We start from the raw sequence: 21,011 nt of genomic DNA, 5'->3' as shown, positions 1-21,011 counted from the left end.
TGGAAATGTCCCTCTAGCTAATTTTGTAGCCATTTAATTGGCAAGCACCATTTTAGCATGCTAACATTAATAAAAGCTAACAGAAAGATTAATTTATAGCAATGTTAATCTAACACTTACATTCAAATGTTTTTTTCATTAAATGTACAACAAAACCACATGAAAATTATCTTAAATGTGGTGTACATTTGGTTAATTTAGTAGTTAAAGGCCCGTTTCACAGACAGGGCATAGCCTAAGCCAGGATTAAGCCTTAGTTCAATTAAGGCATTTAAGTATCTTTTATAATATTATAAAATATAGTATATTTTATAAAAAAAAAAACAAAAAAACAATTCTGGTGTTCAATAAAAGGAAGAAAGTGAATTTTCATTTTTGGGTGAACTATCTCCATACACCTTTTTTATAATCTGTGAAGACAATCTTGCAACTGTTTTTAAGGAATAACTTTCTATGATGCTTGTTTTAGCGTCTGTAGAGTCAGTACTGTCTGAAACGCCCATTGCACCCGTCGACTTTCTCACCGCCTCACTGCATCAACTCTCCCCAGTGCCATCAGAGGAAGTCTACACTTCCCTCTAACCATAGAAGAGGAAGTGACCTCACGAAAGCTGCAGAACCTTACTGCATAAACTGTATCGTTTATGGGCCTACAGTAAAGCTAAAGGTTGTGGAATCGAAACAAAAATAGGAACATTTTCTTTCAATCTACAGTGTCTTGCGCTTTTTAATCAATATAAAACATCAAAAAAATTAGTCTACAGTCTCAATTCGAAACTAAATTTAGATGATTCATACATCAAAAGACTCAAAAGACTCAAACCACTCAAGTTTTTGAGGACAGAACTTTCCTAAAATAGTTTGATGCTTTTTTTTTTTTTTTTTAGATGAACGGTTCCTCGCCTGCCAAATTTGATTGAAGTAAAACTTCATATGCTTTCATTTACATAAGCATATAATGAACAAATAAACAAACACTAAAAGAAGCCTAAAGACTAAAGCAACATTGTGGATATTGTAAAGTGCTTTTTATTTGGTCATTTAGTTTCCTAAAGACTGTCTTTAAAATACTTTTGCAATCTTTTCTTATCATACAACAGAAAAGTAGCAAAAACACTGTTTGAGTTGTTAAGCTCAATTCAATTAAAAAACTCTGAGTCAACGATGCACTGGTATAAAAAAAAAAACATTTTAGTCTCAAGTGATTTGATACTAAATTAAAAAAAAAAAAAAGACTTAATTCAGACTTCAAATGATTTGAGTGGGAGCAAAGTTACAGAAAAAAAAACTTCAATGATGTTTTTTTTTAGATGAACAGTTGCCAACTTTGATTAAAGGTGCCCTAGAACTTCTTTTTAAAAGATGTAATATAAGTCTAAGGTGTCCCCTGAATGTGTCTGTGAAGTTTCAGCTCAAAATACCACATAGATTTTTTTTAATTCATTTTTTTAACTGCCTATTTTGGGGCATCATTAACTATGCACCGATATATATAGGTTGCGGCCCCTTTAAATCTTGTGCTCCCCGCCTACGGAGCTCATGCTTGCCTTAAACAGCAAACACAAAGTTCACACAGCTAATATAACCCTCAAAATGGATCTTTACAAGATGTTCGTCATGCATGCTGCATGCATGGATCAGATCATGTGAGTATAGTATTTATTTGGATGTATTACATTTGATTCTGAATGAGTTTGAGGCTATGCTGCGTGGCTAAAGCTAACATTACACACTGTTAAAGAGATTTATAAAGAATGAAGTTGTGTTTATGCATTATACAGACTAAAAGTGTTTAAAAATGAAAATAGCGACGGCTCTCTTGTCTCCGTGAATACAGTAAGAAACGATGGTAACTTTAACCACATTTAACAGTACATTAGCAACATGCTAACGAAATATTTAGAAAGACAATTCACAAATATCACTAAAAATATCATGTTATCATGGATCATGTCAGTTATTATTGCTCCATCTGCCATTTTTCACTATTGTTCTGGCTTGCTTACCTAGTCTGATGATTCAGCTGTGCACAGATCCAGACGTTTTGCCCTTGTCTAATGCCTCAATCATGGGTTGGCATATGCAAATATTGGGGGCGTACACTCCGACTGTTACGTAACAGTCAGTGTTATGTTGAGATTCGCCTGTTCTTCGGAGGTCTTTTAAACAAATGAGATTTATATAAGAAGGAGGAAACAATGGAGTTTGAAACTCACTGTATGTCATTTCCATGTACTGAACTCTTGTTATTTAACAATGCCAAGATAAATTCAATTTTTAATTCTAGGGCACCTTTAAAGTAAAATTTCACATGCTTTCATTTATGAGCATATCATAATGAACAAATAAACTAAGACTAAAAGAACAAAAAAATTATTAATCTTGCATCAGGATTATAAAACTAACCTGCAACATACAACAAAAAAAAAACTGCTAAAACATGGGCTGTAAGACTTGACTTGTAAATGTTTCTGCCAACCACATGATTTTCACTTATGTTCACACCGACATTTGTGGCATTACTTGTTGAAAAGTGTGTTTACAGTAAGGAATAAACAAAACAAATGTACAATACTGAATACAAAATACTGAGAATTCTCCTAGTGTGATTAAAGAGCCTCATGTCACGCCTTATTAGTGCTACTACGCTAACAAGCTTTCATGGACACCTGAGCTCATGACAACCTGCTAGTGGAGTTCACAGGTTTCCTGCTGCAATACGCACCTGATGTACTGATGTCACTGGAGACAGAGAGAGAGAGCACACAAGTCACAGAGATTCTCTCTTTCTCTTCAAATCAACACTAGCATCTTGTTCGTCTGCAGTGCCGCAGCTCAGTGTGACCAACACTCTTCTAGTCAGCACACACACTGACACAAACAATCTCGCCATCCTCTGACAGTCAGCATTCATAGTTGCCTGCTGAGTTCAGCTCAACTCAAACATACACATTTGCGAACACACAACAGTGATGGGTGATATAGAATGAGTATTTATTATATATATAGTAGGAATGCTCCGATCAGGATTTTTGCAGCCGATACAGACTGCCGATTACTTGTCAGATATCGATCCCAATCATTCCAGCTTATATGCAAGCCACTGTTAACCCATAACACACTGAATGCATTTTTAATGATTTCACATCTAAGTGGCATATTTAAAAACAAGGTTTCATCAAGCACATGGTCTCATTTGATAGAAAACTTTTAAATTTTGAAGAAAATGGATTTTGATCATGTTTGGAGGTTTAGAGGTACAAGATTTTTACTGTAAATTACTTATTTAATTTAACATTTTGAATCTACACTACATTTAAGCTTAGATTTTTTTAATGTTTCATAAGTATCTTTGACTAAGACTGCATTTATTTGCTAAAATACAGTAAAAACAGTAACATTATTACAATTTAAAGGTGCCCTCAAATGAAAAATTGAATTTATCTTGGCATAGTTAAATAACAAGAGTTCAGTACATGGAAATGACATACAGTGAGTCTCAAACTCCATTGTTTTCTCCTTCTTATATAAATCTCATTTGTTTAAAAGACCTCCGAAGAACAGGCGAATCTCAACATAACACCGACTGTTACGTAACAGTTGGGGTGTACGCCCCCAATATTTGCATATGCCAGCCCATGTTCCCAACATTATGAAAGGAATTACACAAGGCAGGCAGTAACGTCTGGAGCAGCACAGCTGAATTATCAGACTAGGCAAGCAAGAACAATAGCTAAAAATGGCAGATAAAGCAATATTAACTGTCATGATCCATGATATCATGATATTTTTTGTGATATTTGTAAACTGTCTTTCTAAATGTTTCATTAGCATGTTGCTAATATACTGTTAAATGTGGTTAAAGTTACCATTGTTTCTTACTGTATTCACGGAGACAAGAGCCATCGCTATTTTCATTTTTAAACACTTGCAGTCTGTATAATTCATAAACACAACTTCATTCTTTATAAATCTCTCCAACAGTGTAGCATTAGCCGTTAGCCACGGATCACAGCCTCAAATTCATTCAGAATCAAATGTAAACAATATAACAGTATACAATACTCACATAATCCGCCGCATGCATGACGAACACTTTGTAAAGATCCATTTGAGGGTTATATTAGCTGTGTAAACTTTGTTTAGGCACTGTTTAAGGCAAGCGCGAGCTCCGTGGGCGGGGAGCGTCAGCATTTAAAGGGGCCGCACAGCATAAATCGGCTCATATTTAATGATGCCCCAAAATAGGCAGTTAAAAAAATTAATAAAAAAAAATCTATGGGGTATTTTGAGCTGAAACTTCACAGACACATTCAGGGGACACCTTAGACTTATATTATATCTTGTAAAAAAACTTTCGATGACATCTTTAAAATTTATTTTTTAAATTTGTTTTTTATTTTAAAAATAATTTTAAAATGTAATTTATGATGTGATGGCAAAGATGAATTTTCAGCATCATTACTTCACTTTTCAGTGTCACATGATCCTTCAGAAAACATTCTAATATACTGATTTGGTGCTCAAGAAACATTTCTTACTATTATCAATGCTGAAATCAGTTGTGCTACTTGATATTTTAGTGGAGAACCGTGATATTTTTTTCCAGGATTCTTTGATGAATAGAAAGTTTAAAAGAACAACATGTATTTGTAATATTAGAAATGTCTTTACTGACACTTTTTATCAATTTAATGCATATTTGCTGTATAAAAATATAAATAAATAAAAAAAAACAGTACTGTATTTGGTCGTAAGTGATGTTTGAAATAATGGTTCTGCTGAAATAAGTCTTTTAAGAGCAACCTAACACATGCACACCCATTTACACATTTCCATTTACACATTTAGTGTTGATAGCTTGGTCATGCTAAATTAAGGCAAAGAACCGGTTTCATGTCGTGAGACTGGCAATGAATTCATCCACTACCTCCTGCAGTGAAAGGTCAAAAGTGCGAATGCTTAGTTCAGCACTTACCCTGACAAAGTTGTCGGGGAAGAGCCCCCTCCGACCGTCCAGCTCTCCCTCCCACCAGCCCCCCTCATCCTTCCTGATGTTACTGATGATGTCACCGACAGCGATGGTCAACTCGTCATCATGCTGGGCCTGGTAATCAAACTCCACAATGGCTTCCACTGAGAAAGAGAGAGAGAGAGAGAGAGAGAGAGAGAGAGTGAGAGAGGAAAGCAAACAGAGACATTTAGAGGTCATGGTTGCATACAGGAAGCAGGATATACAGTATTACTGTACGAGACTCGTGTAGACACAAACTTTCTTCATTCAACGAAGAAGAAAGCTCTATCTACAGTAGATCTGTTTATATCTCACAAAACATCAATATATATATTTGATCATCATTACATTTGAGCTTATAGGAGAAGCAAACACTTTTTTACGTGACTTTTGTAATTCGACATACGCAACCCACAAAGATCCTGTTTTTGGTACTGTTGCCGTTTTGTCTTACTCTTATGTAGTAATGTTAAACTAGATGTTTGTAGTGGTGTTTGCCTGAACAACTCTAGGCTGTTGTGGGTGGTTGCCAGAACATTGCTATGCATGTAGTAATATGTTTTGGTGTTTTTCTAGCATGTTGCTGTGTGTCCTGGGTTGTTTCTAGGGTGTCGCAAGGGTGGATGGTTTCAAGTGCACTGATAGGTGATAACCGGGTGTTTTCAATGTTTTCTAGGGTGTTGCTAGGTGATTTTAGGGTGTCCTGGGTGGTTGCCAGGGCATTGCTATGTTGGTACTAAGGTATTTGGAATGTTTGGAGTGTGTTGATCAGCATGTTCTGGGTTGTTTCTAGGTGATTGTTTTGTATTCTGGATGGTTTCTAAGGTGTTGCTAGGTGATTTTAGGGTGATCGCCAGGGCCTTCCTATGCGGGGATTACGTTTTTTGGAATGTTTTTATTGTGTTGCTATGCTGTTACGTGTTCTGGGTTGTTTCTAGGACATTGCTAAGTTATTCAAAAATATTATAGCGTTGCTAGGTGATTCTAGGATGTCCTAGTGGTCAAAAGCAGGGGTGTCCAAACTCGGTCCTGGGGGGGCCACTGACCACTGTTCTGTAGATTTTAGCTCCAACTTGCCTCAACACATCTGCCTGGCAGTTTCTGGTATGCCTGGTAAGACCTTGGTTAGCTGGTTTAGGTGCGTTTAATTGGGGTTGGAGCTAAACTTTGCAGGACAGTGTCCCTCCAGGAGCAAGATTGGACTCCCTGTTCAGAAGAGTCAAAAGAGCCCATTCCCAAGTCTCTATATAATATTCTGGTCTCTAGATTTGGCTCTGGACTTTCCTTCTATATACTGTAAATGCAAGGGATTTTTTTAACCATTTTATTGTCGTAAGTGTAATCACTTTCAAAAGATTTATTTTTATTGCAATTCTATTTGATGCCACTAGACACAGAAATGGCTCACTGTACCTTTAAGGTTTGTGCAAATCCCCAATTGAGCAACAAATAGTAATGCTTACCACAGAAACTACTTTGTCATGTGTGTTCTAACAACATCATAACTTCATATGTTTTATCACATAATCATATATATATATATATATATATATATATATATATATATATATATATATATATATATATATATATATACAGTAATAAAACATATACTGAGATAGCAAGAGAAAGATATGAGTCCTTCTGTAAAGATAAGAGCTGATAGGCCCCTGGAGCATCAACAGGCATGTTTTCACTGCAGAGGGGAGGATTCCTCTAGGTGAGATCAAGGCAGGAGCAAAAGCAACAAAACAAGGAACCGAGAAATGAAAGTGACAAGGTATTTTCATGTTATAGCTTGTAATATTTCAAGGAAGCTTTTTAACTACAGAGTTGCTATTTCTGTTAGGGAATTGCAGGATGAGCATGTCATCCTCCCAGCTTTGTGACGCTCTGAGGGCTTGAATTGAATCGTGTGTTTGCATGAGGTCATGATGGTCAGAAGGGGTTACTGTGAGGATGGGGATAAGAGATGGAGATAGAACATCACAATGATGCGTTTATGAGTCATCAAGCCATGCCACACAAGACGAGATCACACTCACACTTCGCTTCAATGCAACGCATGTTGCACAGATACAAACATACACAGCAGGACACTGCAAACATCCTTTGTGACATCTATACAATCTTTGCTCTTTATGGCACCTCTGACTACAGGTTTCGAATTGGATACCAAATAATCTCTTAATTCACAAGGGTATTGATACCATTAGGTATTCAGAAATACATAAAAGCATGGTCTTTATGATCCCTCAGATGACCCTGCAGAACATTCTAGAAACTGCTGAGCTGTGCAGGGAGAAAAGCATGAGGTCGTATGAAAGAAATCGGTCAGCCCGCAGCCATAACAAACACAAAGGTACCGAATACGTCCAAACATCTGGTGAAACGCGCCTACGCATACGCACAGATATAAAAAACCTACCGGCACAATCCCCCACACACAATATAACTACAGAAATGATACAGTCTGTGTTGTTATATGGAGATTTATCATCTCTAATGTCTGATCAGGCCCAGACAGAATCTCTGCAGACTTTTTTGCCTTTCCTCCATTGCTATGTTGGAAAAACTTGTAGAATTCAGTTTATAAAAGCTTAATTAAATTAACCAAAAATCCATAATAAAAATAGGGATGCACAATATTCCCAGGACCATACTGGTTAAGAGCCAATCTGAGTAATTTTTTTAATGTATTGTATTGGTCAATATTAGATATTTATTTTAGTGTAAAATGTAAAAAAATATTTTAAAAAAAGTGTGACAGTGTACACTGTGTTCCAAATTATTATGCAATTGACATATCAGTAAGATTTCAGTACAATAAACATTCAGATATTAGTTTTTCTAAGAAAATGTTTGTTTGTTTATTTATCCATGTCTTTTTAGATAACTGGTATCAATCTCAGACAAAATAATTTGCCAGATCTATGGAAACCCTACTTAGAGGTTGTTCCACATTATTAAGCAAGTCACAGTTCTCATGCAATATGGGGAGGAAGAAAGATCTTTCTGAAGATGAAAAGCATGAAATGGTGCAATGTTGTGCAAAAGGCATGAAAACAACTAATATTGTGTGAAACTGAATGGAGATTATCGAATTATCATAAGATTTGTGAGTGATTTAGAGCACAGCAGAACTCGGTCAGATATATATATATATATATATATATATATATATATATACACACACAGACAAATAGTGTGAACTCGAGTCATTCATGTTTTGATTCACTAAAGAGAAGTGAATCTGAATCTGAAGTGAATCAAAGAGTCATTTGTTTTGGAATCATATTACTTCTAGTCGCTGTATGTGTTCTTCATTAAAGTAATTTGATTCCTGGTACTAAAATAATAATAATTAAAAGTTCAACATTTTAAATGGAAGCTGAGGATGCAGCTCTTGGTTCCAAGTAATAGTTAATGATATATATATATATATATATATATATAAATTAAAAAAATTATACGCTTAACAGTATCAGCCAGAATTTATATACAAATTTATATATAAAATTAACATTTAAAAATACAAGTGTAATATATTAATATATAAACATTTATTTATATAATAAACAAACATACAAGGATCAGGAAAAGTGTGAATGATGGACACTCCATTTAAGTGATAATCAGAGGAGTTTCCTGTGGAGTTCTGCTGGCATAGATTATATTTCTATACATAGGCGGATCATAACATGACCTTAATCACAACAATTCATCCTTGACCTTTCCATAGACCTGGAACACCATGTTGGATATTTTATTCTTTAAAAGGAACTGCTAAGCTAGACTTTGATGACATCCTGAATGATGACCATCAAGTCAGCCCATCTTTCTCTCTCTCTCTCTCTCTCTCTCTCTCTCTCTCTCTCTCTCTCTCTCTCGTCTTCCAGCTGTTTGAAGTTTGGGTTAGAAATAAAGATGTGACATAAAGCACAGCTGCTATGTTTATGGAGAAACATCATCCAAAAAACCCTCCCACACACACTTCCACCCCCACACTGAGAATACTTGAGTTTGTCTTGAATCTCCGCCACACCCACAAATGTTAGTCTCTGTCTGACTTTTCAGCGCGACCTTTCGTCAGCTGACCTACACAAACACACTCACACACAACAACACACTAGAATGACGGACATAAAACAACAAAGCTGCTTCCTGTTGATTCTTGTCTTTCTTTTTATTGGTCACAAGAGAGACCGAATCAGGATCCAGTAATTATTGACACATCCAGGGCAAGAAATTCAAAATATGAGGGTTACAAAAGTTCTTCTGCTTTTTGTTGATTCAATATGATCTGTAAGAGGAAATACATTCTCAAAATAATTACTCAGAAATTGCTGAATTTATTATATTAAAGTATTTGACAAAGGATAACAAAATATTTTTTAAATAAAATGAAATATATTATTTAAACTTTATTTGAAATATAATATATATTTTTAATCAAATAAAAAATCCCCATAAAGAAAACTCAGTTCACTTCAGAATTAAAATTTCCTGATAATTTACTCACCCCCATGTCATCCAAGATGTTTATGTCTTTCTTTCTTCAGTCGAAAAGAATTTAAAGGTTTTTGAGGAAAACATTCCAGGATTTTTCTCCATATAGTGGACTTCAGTGGCTACCAGTGGGTTGAAGGTCCAAATTGCAGTTTCAATGCAGCTTCAAAGGGCTCTAAACGATCCCAGCTGACGAATAAGGGTCTTGTCTAGTGAAACGATTGGTCATTTTCTAAAACATAAAATAAAAATTATATACTTTTTAACCACAGATGCTCGTCTTGCACTGCTCTGCGCCACGCCACGCATTACGTAATCATTTTAGAAAGGTCACGCGTGATGTAGGCGGAAGTACCGAGCAAGTGTTTACAAAGCGAATGTGCAAAGACCAAGTCAAACGGCCTTTACCAAAAAAAAAGGTAAAACAATGATGTTGGACAATTTTGAAGTTGGAGGAGAAAATTAGATTTTTCGCCCTACAGCATACTTTTGCCTACGTCAAGCGTGACCTTTCCAACATGATTACGTAATGCGTGGCTATTGCAGAGCAGTGCAAGACGAGCATTTGTGGTTAAAAAGTATATACAGTTTTAATTTAAAAAAAAAAAAATGACTGATTGTTTTGCTAGATAAGACCCTTATTCCTCGTCTGGCATTGTGTAGAGCCCTTTGAAACTGCATTTAAACTGCAATTTGGACATCAACCTGTTGGTAGCCGTTGATGTCCACTATATGGAGAAAAATACTGGAATGTTTTACTCAAAAACCACAATTTAATTTTGACTGAAGAAAGAAAGACAAACATCTTGAATGATATAGGGGTGAGTATATTATCAGGAAATTTTAAAGGTGCCCTAGAATTAAAACATCCAAATAAATACCATACTTACTCGATTAGACATGCTGCATGATGAACACTTAAAGACCAATTTTGAGGTTTATATTAGCTGTGTGAACTTTGTTTATGCTGTTAAAGGCAAGCGTGAGCTCCGTGGGTGGGGAGCGCAAGATTTAAAGGAGCCGCAGCCTAAATCGGCTCATATTTAATGATGCCCCAAAATAGGCAGATAAAAAAATAATTAATTTAAAAAAGATAATTTAAAAAAATCTATGGGGTATTTTGAGCTGAAACTTCACCGACACATTCAGGGGACACCATAGACTCTACGGCACCTTTAATTCTGAAGTGAACTAACCCTTTAATAGGAAAGTTCATTTCTTACACTGGAAGCATTGCGATGATTTGTGATATATGTATGTGCATCATATCACAAGGTAGTTGCCAATATTAGGCTATATAACTGGACAATTATCACGTGATGATTTAAAAAAAAAAAAAATCAGATAGACCCACATAATACCTAATTTATTAGACACTTGAGCCAGCAACAAGCAAGCAACCACCTAGAACTTAGCAACCAGCACAGCAACTGCATAGCAAGCACTAAAATCAACTCTGAACACCTTAGCAACTGCATAGCAACACCCTGGCAACAACCTACAACATAGTGTGTCAGCAACTTTTACACAGGTAAGCACCATTCACATTTTCTTCAGAATGAACCCAAATGACCACATTAAAGATTGGTGGTATTGTTTTTACTAGCCCCATTGCATGCTGGTCATCCCCTGAGCAGCTATAAATACTCCTCTTCTTAAATAGCTCCTTTAGCCTGTGTATCTGGACTCAGCTGATTTGCACTGATGTGAGTCAAGTGTTTGTCTGCTTTAGAGGACCTCAGTGAAACCATGTGATGCGCTTTTCTTGGCAGCACAACTCTCTCTGAGCTTATGCATTAAACATCAACACAGTCGATGTGTAATTCTCACTGAATTCATGTATGCCTGATCCATTCCCCAGTCATACAAGCATTATATCCATAATCCACTGCAATCCATTTGCATAAATCTTGGAAGTTAAGACACATGCATTATTGTTGGGTTGCATTGATTCAGAACAAGATCAATAATGTTCCAGCTTTGTACGAACAACCTTTTTGGCTAATGATGTGATTGAATTGAACTAAAATCCCTCATTGTTTCTTGTCTATGGGGAGCTTGTGACTTACAGCAGATTTTAATTGGTAATTCGAGCCTACTGACTCCTTCTTTCCTTCGTGCACTCCCTAAAGGTTAATCAAATTTATGGTATTAGATTGCATTAAATGGAACGGACATGAATTAAATTAATTACATTTGCAAAAGTATTTTTATGCAGCAAAGAGCTCATGCTCAAGTCTGACTGGTTGAGCATTAGGTGCAAACGGCTCAAAATGACTCCAACGTGAGTCAGTGAAATGAACACAGCTGATATCTTTCACAGCCAAACCATTTCATGCCACCCTGACCTTTTACACACCTCAGAATGGAGATTGAAGGAACTGTAGGCCGAATATAATTGCAGATACAAACAAGCACTGAGAAATATGGCCAACTCTAACACAAGCATACTACATTCAGAGCGGTGCTGTGATCACAGGCGTGATCCTGACCCATTTCACAAACTACACTGTGCTGTGGTCAGGTTAGCAGTTAGAAGAGACATCAATGTCCTTTCGTCTGAGCTTTAGACAGATCAGTTGTCAAGGCAACAGAGGAAGTAACACTGACATGAATATACATTAATCAGCTGATTCGACGTGGGTGGGTTGGGTATAGTTGACTCTCCAACACACCTGACCAGAGACATTACTATTAAAGCACGTAGCCGTCCATCACCACTGCTATGAGAGCCCCTGTGCTTAATGCAAATTACTATTTGTATAAATTAAAAACAAAACAAAAAAAACATTCATATTAAAATCAAGCGAATTTACAAAAAGGTGACAAACAAATCAGTATTTTGAAGCAATTCATCAAAATGAATCATTTGAAAGAATTGAATCTCAAAAATGAATCAAACTTCCTATTTTCATCACACTTTTTACTACGGAGATTAAATGCAGACATTCAGAGAAAAATATTTCAGTTAAATAATCATAATTTACATTTGAAACAAGGAAACTAGGCCTATGACATTCTTCAAGAATCTGAACTGATCAAATAAACATAAAAATATATATATATATATATATATATTAGCATTTAATAAATAAAGTAAATATTAAATATAATATTTGTAAATAATTGCAAAATTATATTTAAGCACCATTAAGAATATTATTTACAGGATCTTTATATAGTAGAAAAGGGGAAGATTCTCTTAAACACATGACCACATGTGGCTCGCCATGCGTCCCGGCTTCCCAAATTGTGTCAGCCAAGCACTTATTATGTGGGTTATACTTGGGTCATGTGCAGAAATTCAGAGAAACTAACATACGATTGGTGGAATACACAAAATGACCCACTTTTCCCATAAAACATGCAGTTAACATGCCATTAAATGATGTAGTATGTAGGACAAACACTCTTGTGCTCAATGCCTTCCTTAAAGCAAACACACAACAATTTTACAACTCTCTTTTTAAAGTTCCTGCTCCAAAGTCAAACACGTTAATAAATCATGAAGGTACTTGTGTGCACAAAGCACTTGGCTGTTTGTATGTCCTAATGTGGATATATGAGTGCATATACTGCAGAGACAAAGTTTCATCATAGCTTAAATGCATGATTTAGAAGTGAAATGTTCAGCGAGTGTAACAAAATGTAAATTATTAATGTCCAAAAGCTCTTTCAGCAAATGTTTTCGACTGTATGTGATGAATAAATCTGGAGCTATTGCACAATATCGTACAAAACTCTTATACTACTGGCTATGATGGATCATCTCTAGTACCACATGACACTTTAAGTCTGTCTTGCACTTTAACTCGTGAATGGAGCAATCTCCTGTAGACTTAAGAAATCAATGATTACTCATGCTTCAAAACACATAACTCTTTCCTCCTTCTGTTTTTATGAGGAAAACTTTATTATTTTTCCATCTGATACAAATCCTTATGGTTTTTATTACTGCATATTGTGCATTTCCCTCCGGTACGATGACGATCTATGCCATCCAAAATAACTCTTTTCTGAATTATTTTATTAGGACCGATGAATGCTACAATTTAACATAAGCATACCCAGAAGGCATCTGCAGAAAATTAGCATTTTCTGTGCTGCTTTTGGAGGGAAAAAAATCAACAGAAATGGATTTAAACATGGTAAGATGTGTTAAATGGAGCATAACATACTCTTATTGGAAGCTGAAAGAATAATTAAATTAGCTAAAATATTTAGTAACCAAAAAAACAAAAGAAAGTGCAGATGTGGAGATTTTCCAAAACCTATCACCTTTAGGCAGAAAAGTATGATATATGAACAACTATGACTGGTTCCGCTACAATGTTTCCACTGACAATAAATGAGCAGCTATTATAACATGGGGGAACTTGTGGTAGATGTGTAAATGCTCCACGATAACGGGAACTCGCCGTACACAGAAACATGCCTCTCTACCACTTCCCTGTTCTCTGCCAAAGGGCAATGAATGAGCATGACACAGCAGCCATGATAGTAAAGAGACCGGAGTAGGAGTACAGTGCAACACTTCCCAGAATCCAAAGCACACCACGTCACTGGGGAGGAAAAGCAAACCTGGAGCTTGCGGCGAAAACAGTAACAGAGGAAGCCAGGGCTTCATTAACTTGCATGCGATATGAGGATTCACAGGGAGCCCTTGATCACTATGAATTCACTTACTGATAGCATGTTTAATTCAAAACAGAGGAAAATAAATTCCTGCACCTCTTAAAAATAAAAGGTTCTCTACTGGCATTGATGGTTCTATGAAGAACCTTAAATATCCATGAAACCTTTTTCTTACACAAATGTTCTTCAGTAAAAAAAAAAGAAAAAAAAGTTATTTTAAGATCTGGTCTCTGAGAGGTTCTTTGGGGAACCCAAAAACGGTTCTTCAATGGCATTGCTGCAAAAAAGATAACAGAAAAAAAACTTTTGAAATGTATGTTTTTGAAGGGGATGTATAATGCCCCTTTTACAAGATGTAATATAAGGCCCAATCCAAATTCTACCCCTTACCCCTTCCCCTTTCCCCTTCCCCTTTGTTTCGCGCATTCACGTGAAGGGGCAGGGGTGTCCCAATTCTCATTTGGTTGGAGGAGAAGGGGTAGGGGTATAAAATAGAATTGGGATTGGGCCTAAGTCTCTGGTGTCCCCAGAATGTGTCTGAAGTTTCAAATACCCAAGTTCAAAATACCCTACAGATCATTTATTATAGCTTGTCAAATTTGCCCCTATTTGGCTGCTTTCCAGAAGAGGGCGGGGCTTTAACAGCTCGCGCTTCGGTTGCTCAACAACAACAAAGCTGGAGAATCTCACGCAGCCAAAATGACGACTGTCTGTAACAGTGTTCAGACACTGATGGAGAGACTCAGGAAGACTCCAATGCAACTGGACATTTCTCAATGCTTAGTGGATAAATTTATGTAGTTGATTCAACTCATTGACTAGCATTTGCCGTCATGTTAATCTTTTGTGCAAATCCAGTGTTGAATTGACCCTCGTTTGTGAAGCAGTCCGGCGTAAAATGATGGCATGGTGACAACACTACTACAACATCTCTTCCTCTTCTCTAAAGCAGCCCAACATGGCCTCACCCCCTTTGTTGCATGTTCCTGGGGGCAGGTTTTATGAAAATTTTGGGGTTTGTGATGTTCCCAACCCAGGAAGAAGCTCATTGTAGTTCCTATCATCCATTTGTTGTAGCGATTTCTGTATAAGAAAATATCTCCCTTTGCAATGAACTTGAACATCGTATCTTTGCAGGTGTTGTTTTATGATCTAACAGCAACATTACACACCACCTAAATAGGGCTGGGCGATATATCGCATGCGATTGTCACGCGCATTTCGTCAGTAAAGCCGGTACCCTGATTACCGCTAAATCGCCATCACCTGCTTTCAAATGGAGCGGCATTTAATAGACAGAACCGTAGATCACTGACAAGCCACGCAATATCGCGTTCATATTGCAGATGAATCGCCTTCGATAATGAACGCGATATTGCGTAGCTTATTAGTGATCTATGGCTCTGTATATTAAATGCCGCTCCATTTGAAAGCAGGTGATGGCGATTTAGCGGTAATCAGGGAACCGGCTTTACTGACGAAATGCGCGTGACAATCGCATGCGATATATCGCCCAGCCCTACACCTAAAGTTAAAAAGTGAAATCATAACAAGGAGTCCTTTAGAATGTATGTTGTGGTTTAAGAATGAAGTCAGTCAGGATGTTCACTACTGAATTAGAAATCACAGGAGGGTCATGTATACTATTCTGAAAAGTATTCATTTTTAGGCTTGGCCTTTTAATAATGTTAATAATATCACTAAATAAGTCACTAAATATTTCATACATGTGTGTCATGTGAAACAGCCAATTCAAACTTTACAAAAGCAAACCTTTTGCACCTTTTCCCCGTAAAGGGTGCATATTATTACCTTAAAGTGATCATTCCAGTCGTTCCAAACCTGCATAACTTACTTTCTTCTGCAGAACACAAAAGAAGATGTTTTGAAAGATGTCTCAGTGTATTTTTTTTCCCCTATAATGAATGTTAATGTTGCATTGGGCTTCACTGACTTCCACTGTATGGACAAAAACCAGTGTACATGAAGGTGTGTAAATAATAACAGAATGTTCATTTTCATGTAAACTATCCCTTAAGGTACTAATATGCATCCTTTAGGGGTTGATAAGGTACAACATTTTTGCATGTTTTACATGTTTTCCACATTTAGTGCAAAGCATGGATCATTTGTCAGATTGATTTTTAGATCATATCATTCCTGCACTCCTGTTTGTGTCATTGATTTATGTTTTGAAATAGTTGGTACACACAGCAGGCCCCGAGTCATTAATATCCATTACCGTTTATGTTTAGGCAGAAACTAACAAACCTTTTCCTAACAAACACTCTGGTGGGTTTGTACACGGATGGCTTTAGCCACTAAAGAATGTAACCAAATGTGATGTGCGATGTGCTGAAAGCCAGGATTGTGCGGTTTAAATTTTTAACACGTATGTCTGTTGATCTTAATGCTTTGATGAATCTTGCCAAAAGATCAGAGACACGCGTGTGACTGTCTCACGCTGGTGTTTTGTCAAAGACGTCCCCCTTTTTGATGAGCTCATCACGGGAGAGTGCTTAGAACAGGACGGATCATAAGAGGATTGTACATCTGTTAGCGCTTCACTCAATAAGAAGTTGCTTTTAGTGTGTTAAATGTAAACCATAAATGGCTGTAATCCAATGCCAATCATAGGCTCAGTCTTATATATGAGATTACCCTACAGTGATGACTCTGCAGTTCTCATTTCACAATGGTGTGACATTACTAAAAAATGTCTGTCATCCTGTTTTATCATCAGTGCTGTATAAGAAAACAACACCAATGACTAGTTTTTGGACTGAGATGCTAAAAACAGTTTCGGCTGCAGCTGCCCATTGATGAGCTTGTGGGCGTCAAGGGAGGCAGTCTGTTTAAAAACAAACGTACAAACAAGTCTGCTTCATTTAAAGCAGATAATGTGATGAAACCTAATGTAAGAAGCATTTTTGACCAATATTATTTACCAATATTCACACTTTCCTACCAAAAGTCGCAATGAAACGGAAGTAGCAGGATCTTTTCTTCAAAAAATATAGGGCAGGGACTCAGTTCTAACTTTAACATTAGGATATAGTTGAATTTCATAACCCTATAGTTAATCTCAAAGCCAATTTGATCGCAAAGAAACTTTGCCACATTCCACTGAATTTAAATGAACACTTATTAACTTAATATTCACTAAAATATATTAAAATAGAAAATGTGTATTGTCCTTTAACAACACTGAAGACTGATAACTATAACGATATCATTTTAAAAATCATCCTGAATTTAAAATAATAGCAGAGTCCACATCACAACTATATCGACACAGTTAAAAATATTTTTTCCAGGTGATGAATGATAAAAACACTGTCAGCCAATCAGAATCCATCATGCTCAGTACAGTTAATGCCCAAAACTGATAACAATAATGTAAGAATATTAGGGATGCACAATATATATCGGCCACCATATCTGTATCGGCCGATATAAGTTCATAAGATAAGATAAGAAATTTTGGCCGATATATATTAGCGCCGATAAATCATGGATAATTTCCTTTCCAAGTCTGTGAGATTGAAAACACTATAATTTTGCGCTTGGGATATGGCTTTAATGTTGAAACTTATAAAATTATATAAAAATGTTTGATTGATAGATTTATCGGCCAATATATCGGTTATCGGCTTTCAAATATAAAGAATTATCGGTTATCGTATCGACCAAAATATGTATATATCGGTGCATCCCTAAAGAATATTAACCAATTAATCAGCCTGCAGATATGGGAGTCTATTACGATTTATGAATTATTAATATTAGCTTTTTTGTACACCATTTTGTGTTTTTGTGCCGATTAACAGACGTTTCAACATAAGTCTATATGCAATAATCTGTATCAGTCATATGGGTCAATATGTAGTTTATTCAGAACTATTTATGGTAATCCAAAAATGAAAACAGATCAAATGTGATGAGCAGTTTATGTTAGGTCATAATAAAATAATATGCACAATGAAAAGAGCGTTCCTTCACATCCTTATGAAAAAATATAGCAAAAGCCACATCTGTAAAGAGAAACATAACGGACAGCTGGAGGAGAGCAGGAAACCTCAGAGGGAAATGAAATTCAGCTTTTAACTCTTCATGATCTCTGAGCAGCAGAGAAGAGGGGGAAAAACATGCAAACGTGTCCACATCTTGAAATGATCAGATCTTCTTTCTATAGTTATAATAGTGCGACGGACGCATCATGCAAACACTGTCAATTATATCAGTTTCATTAATGTTTTAAATGACACATCATTAGCACACCGAGGTCAAGATCTAGCTTAAAAATGAACGGACTTTGCCCAAATATGTTGTACTCACCCATTTATGAACTTGTTTACGCGGCGTGTTTCTCTAGGATGATTTCAATGTAGAGAAAAAAAAGAAATCCGCTACTTTCGGAGATGCAGCACACTGGGTCGGAAATACCTCAAATAATCACTTAAAATGAAAGAGGAACGCGGCTTCTAAGCATATTTCTTGCAAATTATTCTGCCCCTCATTAAAAAAAGAGCAAAAGGGTCAGGGGCAACAATGCAGAGGGGAAAGAAATGATGTGGATGTTGCCCCAGCCGTAAGGCGCTTCACTACAGTTTTGCCTCCGTCGCTTTACGAACTCCAGCTTGCCATCACTGCGCTCAGTGGCGCTCATGAACCGAAAGTTCTCGCGAGAACTGGAAGGATGCGCTGTAATGATTGATGCCATCGAACGGGATTTTCCACCGTTTTACAAATAAATAGGCCTACCTGGAGCCTGCAAGTCGCAGGTAATTGTTTCTAAAAACGTGTTCTTGTGAGGACCTATGTTTTTGTTTACTCAATACTGGGCGTTATGGAGTTTAATCACCGAAGTGTAACATATTTGGTTACTTTTAAATAACTAAAGGAAAGGAATGTAAACTATAGGGAGACTGGGCAGTGTTTTGTTTAAACGTCTGTAGATGTATGCCAAACTTTGATGTAATATTCCCATATTTGTATGCTAAATCTACCACTTATTCTTAAACTTATTCTCTAACGTCAAATAGAGGGCTGTTGTCACAACCTGTAACACTTATAGGAAACTCACTCCTAGGCTATATAAAATGTTGTGTTAGTATATGAACATTCCGGTTGATGAGATCTTAGCCATGTTAAATAATTAAAAAGATGGTATATTATAGAGCATGGATTTGTGTTTATAATATATCAACCTACAAATGAGCCCTAAATTACTATTTTTAAAATAAAAACATCTAAATACCCATTTTGTTAACCTACATGGGCAAGTTCTCTGTTATGCTGTTTGCAAAGTCACTACTGCCACCCTGTGGCCAGTTTGGGATACAACCGACGGTGAACTTTTGAATTAATTTTTCGCCATGCCTCCTTAAAGGGATAGTTCACCCCCCCAAAAAAAAAAATTATGTCATCCAACGCCCTCAAGTTGTTCCAGACCTGTATGAATTTCTTTTCATCTGCTGAACACAAAAGAAGATATTTTGAAGAATGTTTGTAACCAGACAATTGACGGTAGCCATTGACTTCCATAGTATTTTTTTTTTCCTAAATCAATGGCTACTGTCATCTGTCTGGTTACCAACATTCTTCAAAATATCTTATTTTATGTTCAACAGAAGAAAGAAACTCATACAGGTTTGGAACAACATAAGGGTTAGTAAATGATGACAGAATTTTCAATTTTGGGTGAACTATCCCTTTAAGAAATATTCAAATATAAAACAGTACTATTTACTATTACTTTTAGTACTATTCCCATATTTTTTGTCTAATATTCTACTTGGTTTAAGTCGGTAAACATACTTTGGATGTTCCCCTGTTGTGCATTAATGGGGCTTAACTGAGTGGATCTCTACTATAGCACCATTAATGCTGGAATGACTACTAATCACATAAACACACAGAGACAGAGGAATGTGCTTTAGACAGCAGAAAGTGCAGTCAGCTGCTGTGCAGTAATGGTGGAAACCAAGAGAGGACAGAGACACACGATAGCAACAGAACACAAATAGGGCAAAGAGAGAGAGAGCAGGTGAAAGCATTGAAAGAGGAAGGAAAAGGTCTGCCAGAATGCTTAGGCCTCAACATGCAATTTTTTTTTTTGACACATTGAGGTATGCAAACTATGAAAGATTGTTTCCGCCACAAAATAAAAAAAATAATTGCGACTTTTTATGTCAGTACTGATATAAACTCACAATTCTTACTTTTTTCTCCCTCAGGCTACAGAATTGTGAGATATGCAAGTTATAAAGTCTGAATTATGAGATAAAAGGAACACATAAATTATTCTACAGAAGTTCTGAGTCAGACTCAGAAATAAAATGCTTAAACAGGATTTGAACCTTTGGCTTCCTAATACCTTCTGCTTACTCACTGCCCCCATTCATGCATATACCTGTTTATACAGTTTAAATATGACCTATTCTGTAAAAGCATTTTAAAAAAAATATTAGGTAGGGCCAAGAATGTTTTTTTTCCCCTCTTTGTTCTTTTAATGACATGTATTAAATACTGTTAAACTAAAATAAATTATATTCCAATTGTCAGTCTAATTTCTAATTTGCTGTTTGTTAATTAGAGTTCTAAAAAACTGGATAAGAACAGTAATATATAGGAGATATATATACAGAGCTGGGTAGATTACTTACAAACTGTAATCAGTTACTGATTCCAAATTACATGACAAAAATTGTAGTTAGTTACGTAATCCATTACATACATTTATGGTAATAATCTGACTATTTTAGATTACTTTTGACTAAACTCATTTATCACATTGATTTGAATAGGATAATCTTGTGCCATATTGATATAAAAATACAAAGAAAAAGAA

At 36.2% G+C, this 21,011-nt stretch overlaps 1 protein-coding gene across 2 annotated transcripts in view; it reads right to left on the bottom strand.

Annotated features, from left to right (window-relative positions):
* sh3kbp1 (SH3-domain kinase binding protein 1) overlaps window positions 1-18,822 on the bottom strand; it is a 57,203-nt gene extending 38,381 nt beyond the window's left edge. Inside the window, exons 1-2 of one of the 2 annotated variants that reach the window (XM_048174808.1) lie at window positions 18,497-18,822; window positions 4,979-5,136 (exon numbers count right to left, since the gene is read on the bottom strand). In XM_048174808.1, the coding sequence (XP_048030765.1) occupies window positions 4,979-5,136; window positions 18,497-18,500 (162 nt within the window). In that variant the 5' untranslated portion in view covers window positions 18,501-18,822. The remainder of the gene's footprint in view (window positions 1-4,978; window positions 5,137-18,496) is intronic. The other variant, XM_048174809.1, reaches the window with a different exon arrangement.
* Window positions 18,823-21,011: the final 2,189 nt, after the last annotated feature.

Source organism: Megalobrama amblycephala, linkage group LG22, assembly GCF_018812025.1.
Source record: "Megalobrama amblycephala isolate DHTTF-2021 linkage group LG22, ASM1881202v1, whole genome shotgun sequence".
Classification (NCBI taxonomy): Eukaryota; Metazoa; Chordata; class Actinopteri; order Cypriniformes; family Xenocyprididae; genus Megalobrama; species Megalobrama amblycephala.
The sequence above is the reverse complement of the archived record's forward strand: the minus strand, read 5'-3'. Positions and strand labels throughout refer to the sequence as shown.